At 38.3% G+C, this 12,435-nt stretch overlaps 1 protein-coding gene across 1 annotated transcript in view; it reads left to right on the forward strand.

Moving 5' to 3' along the window:
* Positions 1-12,435, forward strand: part of IleRS (Isoleucyl-tRNA synthetase) — a 107,738-nt gene that overhangs the window by 23,463 nt on the left and 71,840 nt on the right. Inside the window, exons 4-6 of the mRNA XM_071586300.1 lie at positions 165-315; positions 4,884-5,072; positions 10,408-10,536. Coding sequence (XP_071442401.1) covers positions 165-315; positions 4,884-5,072; positions 10,408-10,536 — 469 coding nt within the window. The remainder of the gene's footprint in view (positions 1-164; positions 316-4,883; positions 5,073-10,407; positions 10,537-12,435) is intronic.

Consider the following 12,435-nt stretch of genomic DNA (forward strand, 5'->3'; position numbering starts at 1 on the left):
TGTATTTATATATATATATATATATATACACACACAAACAGATGCATGCATGCATACTCTCATTTCTGCAGAGTTCCTCCATGCTACATTTAATGAAGGGATAATAATGTTGATTACCATTTTGTTATGGCCTGTATAGTAACATTAAAATTCTCTTTTTACAGGAGTATGAAATTGACAAAGTATTAGGCATTAAAGGACCAGATGATGTGGCCAAAATGGGTATAAAAAAGTACAATGATGAATGTCGCAAGATTGTGATGAGATATTCTGATGAATGGGAAGTAGTTGTAGGGAGACTAGGGAGGTGGATTGGTGAGTCCATTTAGAGCTCTCTTGTATTCCTTTATGATATTCTGCTTGTGTGTGCATGATTGATTTGAAAATAAGTTCCAATAGGGAAGAAACCCTGCAATTTGTTGAGTGATTTCTCCAGCAGTGAGTGAAATAGATTCAGTGCCATATTTTGGCCAAAGAATCGAAGCACTTAGTTGCTTGAACCCTCTTGGTGTTTTTTCAGTGGTTGATTCAGTGAGTGTTGAGTGATTTCAAGTTTCCTCAATAGCTCTGGAAAGTGCTGGGGTATTCGGGAATGTATTAGACAATATTACGGTTAGGCACATATATAGGAACAGCATGATCAAATTACATGGTTTCCCTGCAATGGATTTGGTCTCAGATCATAATTGAGTTGTTATGAAGTGTAGCATCCGATTCAAAAAGATGAAACAGGTGATAGTTTAAGAAATGGAACGTATAAGCAGTAATTGGATTGACATGTAAGGATAATCTGCAGGCTTAGGAGAAAATCATTAGTGAGGAAAGAGAGCTGGTTTATGGAGGAAAAATAGGGGCATATAAAAAAGATGTATTGAAAGCCACAAGAGAAACTGTAGGAAAAGGACAAGGAAAATATGGAATAAGAACTAGATGATTAGAAAGTTAGATTAGAGAAGGAAGTGGAAGAAAATGAACTCCGAGTTAGGGAGAAGGAAGTACATAGGGTTAGATAATAAATCGAGGTGTGAAACAAAAAGGTCAAAAGAAGTGTAGTGGAAAAGACGCAGTGCGTGGATATGGAAAGTTAGCAGAGAAAGGGTGAAATTGATGTGGTACACAGGAATAAGAATGATAATGATACATTTTATTTGCCCAAAGATCATGTGACAAAAATACCAGGTGGGTGATGGATGTATTTGTGTATGAGTCATGTCAAAGAAGAGTAAAATGCATATAGGCTTAATTGAGATCCACAATATGGTGCTAAAAATTACATTAAATGTGGCACCAACACATGTACGTACACAAATATATCCATTAAAAATCAAGGAGCATTATTATAAGCTAGACTAAGAGCAGTGCTATAAACTTAAAGAAGGGACTAAATGATGAGGAATATTGTTGAAATATTCATCAATCGAGTAGAACATGTTACATTGTAGATATCATTTTAATTTAGGTTTGAATGCAGGAGTTCCCTTAGTATCCTTGATACTTTGGGGTAATCTGTTATATTTGATTCCCACTTCCGTGGCTAATTTCAATGGTTTTGTTTAAATGTTGCCATAATGGATGTTGTCCTTTCCTCTGGCGATAGTCGGGGTAAAGGAAATATTTGCAGATGTTATTGTTTATCTGCAGAATTAAAAGCTTAATATATATGCTGGGGAGTGGTAGTAAATTTAATTCTTGGAATATAGGCCTCGATGGAGCATAATGAGGTTTCCCAGTGATTGTTCTGTTGGCTCTCTTTTGCATTTTAAAGATGGTTAGAGAAGTGGCAGCTGAGCCCCAAAATATTATACTATAGGTTATATTTGAATACATTTCCCCATAGTTTAAATTGAGTAGTACTGTTTTGCTTGCAGTCTTGTGCAGATATTTTAATGAATAGGAAGTGGAACTGAGCTTATTACGCTGTTGAGCTTTCACTTGTGTATCCCAAGAAATATTTGCCCAAAGAAATGCCTAAAAATTTACATTCCAACCCTTGCTCTGTTGATCGTTCATTAATTTTGACCGGCAGGCTTTCATTGACATTCTTATTGTGTAAAAATTACACCATTTTACTGTAGTGCTTACATTTGTCTAGATTGTTATCAGACACCACTTGCTTATTGTAGGTGTAACTGACCTTGATTTTGTTTACAAGGCCTGGATGAGGGTTTGTTGATAATATTACATTAGTGTCATAAGGATTCAAAACTGTTACTATTCCTCCATAATCCTTTAAGCAGTTAGGTAGTTCGTTAACATGTGCCAGAAAAAGAAGTGACTCAAGGGTCAAGCCATTGGAAACTTGGCATACTTTGGATGAATGTCTTAACCCTTCTACCTACAGCACTGCCTTCTGAGTTTGATCTTTGGTGTGTTAGACCTCATCCAATTTTGAGGAATACCTCTAATTCTATTTCTATTTAGTTTAATTAGTAGTCTGTCATGATTAATGTGATCAATAGCCTTAAATAAATCAAAAACAGCCCAAGAATTTTGTGTTTAGCACTTAATGAGTTAAGTATGCTATCAATAGCCTGATGTACAACAGTCGTAGATCTTTCAGATCTAAATCCATGCTGAGAATTGGAAAGTAAGAAATTTTTTTCAAAATAAGACACTATTTGCATATGCATGGCCTTATAAAAAACTTAGTCAAATGTATTGTATATGGGCACTACTTTAGATTCTTTTAATTAAAATGGAAAAATCCCTTACATTAAAGATGCATTAATTAAATGTAAGAGTGGTGCTTTCATAGCTTCAAAACAATTATAAACAGTTTTACCTGGAATTTCATCAAGGCCAGCACTGGATTTGTGTCCGAGAGTGGAGACAATAGTTTTTAGATTAGTTTCAGAACGGTTTGACAAACATTGATGGGGCTCCATTTGCAAAATGTACATTAGCTTGAGAGGCACATGGGCCAGGAGCAGATGTGCAGTGTGCCTGTTAAATGTATTAACCAGAAATGAGTGACTCATGGCAGTGTTAAATTCAGAGTTACTAAGTTTTTTGAGAGCAGAGTGCAGATTTTTCATACCAATGGAATCAGTTATAATTTCTCATGCAGTTTTTTACTTAAAAAGTTTTTTGTCCCCATTGATGGCCACTTCTAGCAGGTTTATTTTGTTCCTCAAGCATTGTATGTTAACTTGCGTGATTGTAAATGGCTGCCTATTTTGGTCTAACCCTTTGCGGAGGCCATACGAGCCTTCAGAAAAAAATGCCTACTCACACACGCATGCTCCAGCCGAAAACAGGGACTTCCCACTGATTCTTTCAAGTCTTTCCCAATGGATGCACTAAAGGTGGAATAGGTGCCTTAGGACACCTTAAGCTGCTCCATTTCAAAGTGCTTGCCTGGTGTTTTGCCCGAAATATACTTTTGGACGGCTTAAGTTGTGGTGGCATCTTTAAATGGTCAAATGTGTAGGTGAATGATTCTCGGCACCCTGGCTATAGAATTGTGATGAGTTTGACATCCCAACTCTTGGCTTCACCTGACGTCCCCACTTGTATATATCCCTCCCTCTTTCTCTTCTTTTCTCGTATAGAACGTAGTGGCTCACAATTCATTTCTGTTCAGGCCACAGACTAATTAAGGAGCGTCTTCTTGGGAACACCCTCATCATTATTATGGTGTGAAAGTAATTAAAGTGTTCCATATGACACTAATTCTCCTTGGTATCTTCCTCGGGTGGTTGCGATTTTTCTCTTTCCATCGATTTAGTGATGATGTTTTCACATCACCCGCTATTACACTCAACTTCTCACGTCTTCGGAAAAGAAAAACTTTATTCTTCCATGTGTATTTTATTATACATGACCTAGGTTTCGACTTGCAAAGTCATCATCAGGTTACTTTGTAAGTCAAAACGTAGATTGTGAATAATAAAATATATGTGGAAGAATAAAGTTTTTCTTTTCCGATATGAATCGCGTCCGCTATTTGATTCTTCAAATCATTCTATTCTTACGTCTTCTCAAGGGGCACATTTTTTTCACAGCAATTTCCTGGGATGGACTTTTTCATTATATCGAGACTGTTCATTAGTTTGCCATGTAGATCTTTCACTTTCTGAAGAACTCTTTCTCATTTCAGTTATATTCTCGGAGCAAATATCACAAATGTTATCAGCTGTGGCCATCTTGGAATGAAAGCACTGTCAGGAAATGAAAAGGGAAAAATTGAAGTTGAACCAGGGAAGATCAAAGAGAGATAGGACTAAGTAGAAGATTTGTATAGTAAAGGCATTAGGCCAGAAAGTCTAGACACAAAAAGAGAGTATGGCGCAAGTGAAGATAGCTTAGGCCCAGCATACTCGACTTTGAGATAGAAAGGGCATCAAGGGAAATGAAATCAAATAAGGCAGTGGGGGTTGTCAACATTCCCATGGAACTACTTAAGAGTTTAGGAAATGTGTGAGGAAGAGTCTCTATTGACTGATTCGTAGTATCTTTGAGGAAGGAATCTGGCCGAAAGACTTTGTGAGATCAGTGTTAGTTCCTATTCCAAAAAAGGTAAAAGCTACATCATGTGAAGACTACAGAACAATGAGTTTGATTTTCCACGGAGCTAAAGTTGTTCTCAGGATAATCAACAAAAGGATAGAGAGTAGGGCAAATAATTACTTAGGGGATGATCAGTTTGGGTTCAAGAAGGGAAGAAGCACGTGTGATGCCATTGCGGTAACAAGGTCACTAATTGGGAGGAGTGTAGAATACAATTTGGACGAATTTGTCTGTTTTTTAAATTTAGAATGGTAACTTTTTTGTGTAATTGGTTTTGAAATTGAATAACATGAATAAGTAGAGTTTTGTGGTCTAGTGATTCTTTCTGTGCCTCTTCAGTTCCGATTAAGTGATATTCAAAATTATTATTTCAGATTTCAAAAATGATTACAAGACTCTGTATCCTTGGTTCATGGAAAGTGTGTGGTGGGTGTTTAAGGAGTTGTTCAACAAAGGTCTCGTGTACCGAGGAGTCAAAGTGATGCCGTACTCCACGGCCTGCAACACTCCCCTCTCAAATTTTGAGTCCGGACAGAATTACAAAGAAGTGGTTGACCCTGCAGGTATGTTTCAACTAATTAATCTCATGGCCTGAGGCAGTAACATGTCAGCACTCGAACAGGCATGGCTGTTTGACCCTGGACCATGACAAATGGTACAAGTTGGCTGGAAGGAAATAAGACTAACAGTAACTGAGAAAAATTTCTCGAGTCATCATTTGTGCCCTAGCCATGTGGTTTGTATTTCTCTGATAATCTGGTGACAGACATGAAACCTAAATCCAATTCCATTTGGCCATTATCAATAAAACTCTGCATGATATCCTTTTGTTCTTTGAAGGGAAATAGATTTTGCTGAAATGGAGGACTATTTTTTATTTTCATTCTTTTTGCATTGCACCATAGTATTAAGGTATACATTTTATTTTGACAGTTTGGTATAAATAACCAATTCAGGGTAATCCCATTCATGCATAAGTCAAGAGGAAAAATAAGATTGGCCAATCAAATGAGTAAGCCTAAAAAAATCTTGAGAGTTTATATTTGGATAATTTAGCAGGCTTCCATTATTTTGATCCCTCATATTTGAAATATCGAATGCAGTGGAACCTTGTCATGTGAGTATAATTTGTTCAGTAATATTTCTCGTAATGCAAAACACTTATTTAGTGGAAAGACGTTTCACATATAAATTTATCTAAAATACAATAATGCATTCCATGCCAAAGGAAAATAAATTATGTGCAAGGATTATTAAAAAAAATTACATGCGCATTGTTTAGGATTGTGGATATTGTTCATCTTCTATTGCAGAATGAAGAAATTGGGAATGAGAACTCCCTTTCTGAAATCAAAATGCATAGTTTGTTATTTATGATACGTACCGAATTCCTTTTTACTATAAAGCTATCAGGAGATATTTGTTTTTGCTGACTCTTCAAAACATTATAAAAATGCAACTCAGAATTATCATGATCCTGAAATCTTATTAATGAGGTCAGCGAAAATCTTTTCCCCTTCTTGCAAATTATATTATTGTCAATAGAATCACATTTCGATTGCTTTTCATTTATATATGGTATGTGAGAAGCAACCTTTCAACATCGTTGAGAATACATGCCCGTCGCGTAGATACTGTTGTCACTCCCTTTGAAGAATCTATCGCCTTAATTTTGTCATGGTTCTTGAAGAAAATGCAAATTTTTGATGTTCGTACTAGATTAGTCACACTCACACCTTGTTTAAGATTTTCAGTTATTTTACTTTTCATTACTTCTGTTATTTTTATTATTTTATGGCTTTATTTTTAAGAATTTTTTTACACTTTGGTCATTTTTGAAACAATTCTCAAAATATTATTAAATATTGCAAAAAAATCACTAATAATGTGTATCAGCACAATTTTGGAAAACGTGTGATCACTAGCAACCCGAAGATGCAGGTGGAACAAGTGCTAGAGACAAATTGCAGTAGCGGGCGTGCGATCATACTGGGAAATCACCTCTCCTAGTCAATTGTTTTGCGAAAAGTCACTCATTAAGGGAGTCATCATTGGAAACAACAATTAGGCTCGTTAAGCAAATTGCTTGCCATGTGAGGTGCTTGCCAAGCAAGGTTCCACTCTACATGGAGACCGGTCATGGTTTAAATAAATGCTAAGCGGAAAAGTGTTTCTTTTTGTTCATTATTAGGTCAAAGATTTGGTACCACCTCTTTCTTGATCATTCCCCAAATTTTGTGCTGTTGAGAGTTGGCTCTGTTAATGCTCATCAGGCTGTCATGTTGGTGAACATATTCCTTCCTTTTTTGTCATCATGCCAACTTGTTTAATTGTTCACTTTACGTTGCCTTCTGATATTTCCACTTCGTTCCCTCTTCTTTAGTGGTGCCTTTCCTGGTATATATTCAGTCGAGTATTTATTTTTATCTCTGTGGCATCTAGTATTTGGCTTATTTTTCACCTGCATGGTTTTGTTTCTGATTAAATAGCATCCCTCCAGTTGGTTATTTTTTTATCCACTTGGGGGTGTTGTGTCTGCGGAAACCTCCCAAATAACAACCTTCAACCACTTTGTTGATTAGTTTCAGCCATTTATGTGAAGGGGTGTTCGAGGAGTAAGGCAAAAAATCAAATCCACAAAAATGAGCTCTTTGAAGGAGCAGTGCTGTTCTGTGAGTTTCTGCGCGAAACTCTGCAAATCGTTGACGGAAACTTTTGAGTTGATTACCAAGGCTTGTGGTGAGGATGCTATGAAACATGCCAAGTGTTATGAGTGGTTTACCCAATTCAAAAAGGGGTGGCAATCAGTGGAAGACGACGAGCATTCTGGAAGACAATCAACGTTGATTGAGGACCCCCACATCGAGTTAGTGAATGATCTCGTTCGTACAAATCTACTTTTGACTGTCGGAGAACTTGCGAAAGAGTGTTACATCTTGATTGGTTCATGCCATGAAACCCTGACTGAAAAATTGAGGATGCAGTGAGTCACCCACAGCTCAAGTCTGTCAGGAACTGTTTGATCAAGCAGAAGAGGCTGAAACCTTCTTACCAAGGATCATAACAGGTCATGAGTCATGGGCTTATGAATATGACATCGAAACAAAAGTGCAATCTTCACAATGGAATGGTGTAACATCCCCCGTGCCCCATAAAGGTTGACAGGTGTGCTCGAATGTCAAGGTGGTGTTGGTGTTTTCGATGCAATGGGATTGTGCATCACGGATACCAACCTTAAGCCCAGAGAGTCAACATAGAGTATTACCTTGGAGTTGTGAAATGCCCAAGAGAGAGAATCAGATGAAAACGGTCAGACTTTGGAGTGGCTAGTGTTTTAATTGCCACAACAATGCACTGGCTCATTTGTCTCTCAGAACTCATGAGTTTTGAGCCAAAAACAAAAATGCTGTGCTCCCTCTCCCACCCCACTCACCAGACCTGATCCCATGTGACTTTTTCCTGTCCCCCAATCTGAAAACCCCGCTCAAAGGAAAAAGAGTGGCATCAAATCAAATCATTCCAGAGATGGAGAGAAATTCAATGGAGGAGCTCCTGAGCATTCAGTAAAAAGGATTAAAGGACTTTCGGAAAGTGGAAACTGCATTGGGATAAGTGTATACATTGGGAAGGAGACTACTTTGAAGGGAACCGTGCCTAATAATTTTTTAGTGAAGCAGTTTTTTTTGGCAATAAAAAGGTTAGGAAATTTTTGAACAGATCTTGTAATGGTCTTATTGTCATTTTGTTGATTTGTCCTTTTTTTATTTTTGGGTATTTATTTGGCAGGGTTATATCATGTAGGCAGAGAGATATGTGTTTTCCTTGCATACCTTCCTTCATTCCATCCAAAATCCCATTCCTCTGGTCCCCTCTGCCTCACTTTTCCACTGCTCTCCCCTCTCATCATCTTTAGAATCCCTTTGCCTCCATCCCTATCTCCTCTATTCCCTTGCCCTGCTTTCTTTGAATTTCTGCCACACTCTCTTCCCCACTCACCATTCAGAATTCATTGCATGTTTTCCTCTCCCTGCTTTTATTTTTTCCATTCTTCTCCGCAATCATCTCCAAAATTGTCTCACAATCTGTTGCTTAATGTTCTCCAACTTCCATTACTTTTGCACCTTCCTAATATCTAAAAGTTTGTATTATAATGTTAGCATTCTTCTCCTGTTTCTTCTATTTTGCTGCCATTCGCTTGGCTATGCAGGGAAGACAATCACAGAGGCTTCGCCTCCCATTCTGCCAGGCATCATGCCTGGCTCAACATGCCGAAATCCATATTTGCTAGCATTCATTATTTACTATGCCTGTCTCAAAGGTAGTACGAGTAATATTTTCCGGAGTAGACGGATGGGCAGGCAGCAGATTCTCTTGCCCGTTTCGAGGGAGGGGAGTCTCAGGAAAGTCTGGAGGCTTTTGGTAGTTGGCTCCCAGCCTTCGTGGAGGGCAGACGGTTGGTTTGTGAAACCTCTATAACGTGACCTCAATACGCTCCGGCATGAACCGGTTATTGGAACAAAGCTACACATCAAATGTTATGTTAAACTGGGCAAAAGCAGGAAAGAGACTCATGGGATGCTCAAGGCAACTTATGGCGATAACGCCGTGAGTAGATCGGTTGTTTTTGAGTGGCGCAAGTTGTTATGGTAGGGTAGAGAAGATGTTGAATATGCCGAAAGTTCAGGATTCCCTTCGGCCTCAAAAAGTTACAAAAATATCACAAAAGTGAAGGCTTTGTTGAGCAGGAATTGCGGATTGTGTTTGTGTGGTTTCTAATGAACTTGGCATCCCTAAAAGTGATGTGCATCAACTAGTGACCAAAAACTGTTGTTATTGCTGCGAGTGCTCTCGGATGAACAATGGGAAACTCAAACATGGATCTGCCAAGATCTTCTCGACCATGTGAATGAGGATTCAAATTTTGGAGACGTTGCCCCACCACTGTTCTTCCTCTTCCCCCACCTCTAATGTGTGCTGAAAGGATATCAACTTAGCTCCTTAGAAGTGTTACAAGAGGCCGTGACGAGGAAGCTTAGCAGTATTTCGAGCGAAGGTGCACGAGGCGTGGAAAACTTGCTGGCAGCAGTGTGTGGAGGAACAAGGGTGCTACTTTGAAGACTTTTGACTGGCCGACTGACATTTATTTAATCGGCTCAGTCCTACCACTTTTGGAATAAGTCTTGTTTATCAGTAATATGTAATCTTAGTAAATGTTGGCTGTTTCCCAAGAGACTTTGTATTTTTTAAACTTATATTGTGTTAATGGAGCTACTGTATATATTGTTTCACATGCTTAGATTTAGTTGCTTGGCAACATTACCAGTTGAGCGTATACCGATTTGCCATTGAGGAGGGAAAGGAGGAGTTAAAGGTAATAGGTTATGTCTTGCATTGGCTTCGATGCTTTTAGTCAGAGAATGAGTGTGGGGCATGGGCATGAAGGTGCTTCGAAATGCTGTTGAGCAGAATGTTTGCAAAATATGTTATTGACTGTCAATACCTTATTAACCTCGCCTTTAAGCATACCAAATTATTCCAGTGAGTTAACCTTGGCTCCTTGGTTACCTCGGCACCTGGTACATCATTGTATTTTTGATGAACTCTTAAAAGCTCTCCTTGAAAGGTGACGTTAATGGATTTCAAGTCAGCACAAGATTTTGACGTATATCATGATGAATGCATTGTCATTATCTTCCAAATTGGATCCCATTGAGATGTCCTTATTGAGTTTTGTATTGCCATGAATATGACTCTGGGCTGCTAATGCCTTCAAATGTTCTGCTGATGGAATACCCAGAAGTGGAACTGTTTTTAACTCTCCATGAATGACTTACAAAATATTTGTTGCAAAAATATTCTAGTTGCTTGCAGTTTCTTATGTCGATATACTCTTTGCAGTCATAGTCAGTTTTCCACTTGATGATGAGCCATCAGTGTCCATGATTGCCTGGACGACCACTCCGTGGACACTTCCAAGCAATCTGTCCCTTTGTGTGAATCCGAAGCTGGACTATGTAAAGCTGACAGGTGAGAGAATATGTCATTGTCCTCCTTCAGGTATTCCAATGCATTGCTAGGTATCTACATGTTTGGGTGTTTACACACCCAGAGATATATATATAAATATATGTATATATATACATACATACATATATATATATATATATAGATATATATATATCAGTCATTACTTCTATATCTTCAGAGGAAGATGGATTGTTTCCGTCGAAATATCAAGAAAATACATGTGAGTGTTCTTTTTTTTGTGTTTCTATATTGTGTGTTACTGTGTATTGTATTTATGTATATATATATATATATGTATACTACCTTGATCAAAAAGTTCCCGGAATAACCACCGTGTGGCGCTCCCATCATTCCGATTTGAGTTCTGTTTTTTTTTGTTAAATTGATACATCTGTTGTTGATATTCCCTTTAAATCTTAGTGTCATAACTTGACATTTGCAAAAGTTACGTAGCCAAGAGTACATCTATCTCTGTGTGTGTTGGCGATTTTTTACAATTTCAGAAATGGATTTAAATTTGCAACAACGAACTTGTATTAAATTTTGCGTAAAAAACGGATTTAGTGGCGCACGGACGTTGGAAATGTTGGAAAAGTGTTTCGGCAACGATTCTCTAAAAAAAACGGTCGTTTACCAGTGGCACGAGCGGTTCAGAAGTGGTCGTGAGTCAATCGAAGATGATGAACGCAGTGGCAGACCATCGACATCGAAAGTCGGTGAAAAAATTGATAAAGTAAAAGAAATGTTGGTCAATAACCGCAAATTAACCATCAGAGAAATAGCGGAGGACTTGAACATTGCCTATGGATCCACCCAAGACATTGTGGTTAATGATTTGGGTTTCCGTCGTGTAGCAGCAAAGTTGGTACCAAAAGACCTCAATTTCATGCAAAAAAGAGACCGTGTTGACGTCGCAAAAGACATGATTTGCGAGGCTGAATCCGATCCCACATTCATCAAAAGGATCATTACTGGAGACGAGACGTGGGTTTATGAGTACGACACGCAATCCAGACATCAGGCAAGTGAATGGCGTTCACCAAATGAGCCGAGACCAAAAAAACCACGTCGTTTTCAGTCAAAAAAGAAGGCAATGCTGACGGTTTTCATGGATTACAACGGTGTAGTGCATCATGAATTTTTGCCAGAAGGCCAGACAGTAAACAAAGAGTATTATTTGGGCGTTATGAGACGTTTGCGTGAAGCAATTCGCCGAAAGAGACCAGAAATGTGGGCAGAAAACTCGTGGATTTTGCACCATGATAACGCACCGTCGCACAGTGCTATCATTATTCGTAATTTTTTGACGAAAAATGCAACAAATACCATCCAACAGCCACCGAATTCACCTGATTTGGCTCCCTGTGACTTCTTTCTGTTCAATCGAGTTAAAAAACCATTACGGGGAACACGTTTTAGCAGCCGAGAGGAAGTAATGGAAAAATCGCAGGAAGCACTGATGGACATACCGAAAACCGAATATAAAAAATGTTTCGAGGATTGGATCAAGCGCTGGCATAAGTGTGTTGCAGTCGATGGGGATTACTTTGAAGGGGACAATATAGATTTAGATGAATAAACTTGTATTTTTAATTTTCTGAATAAATTCCGGGAAATTTTTGATCAAGGTAGTATATATATATATATATATATATATATATATATATATATACACACAAATATACATACATATAGATGTATAAAAAATCTACAAAATGGAATGCTCTTCGGCGACGCACAAATATATAAAAACATAGATGTAGATTTTTAGAATATAGAGACACAAAGAAAGGACACTCACAATTTGTTATTTTACGTTTCGACAGCACGGCTGTCGTCTTCAGAATGGCGTTCTCGGGGAAGAGCGGAGAGGATGTGCGGGGGAGAGGTGGGGGAAGG

The sequence above is a fragment of the Hetaerina americana genome, unplaced genomic scaffold (genome assembly GCF_022747635.1).
Source record: "Hetaerina americana unplaced genomic scaffold, ioHetAmer1.1.p SCAF_217, whole genome shotgun sequence".
In the NCBI taxonomy this organism is placed as follows: Eukaryota; Metazoa; Arthropoda; class Insecta; order Odonata; family Calopterygidae; genus Hetaerina; species Hetaerina americana.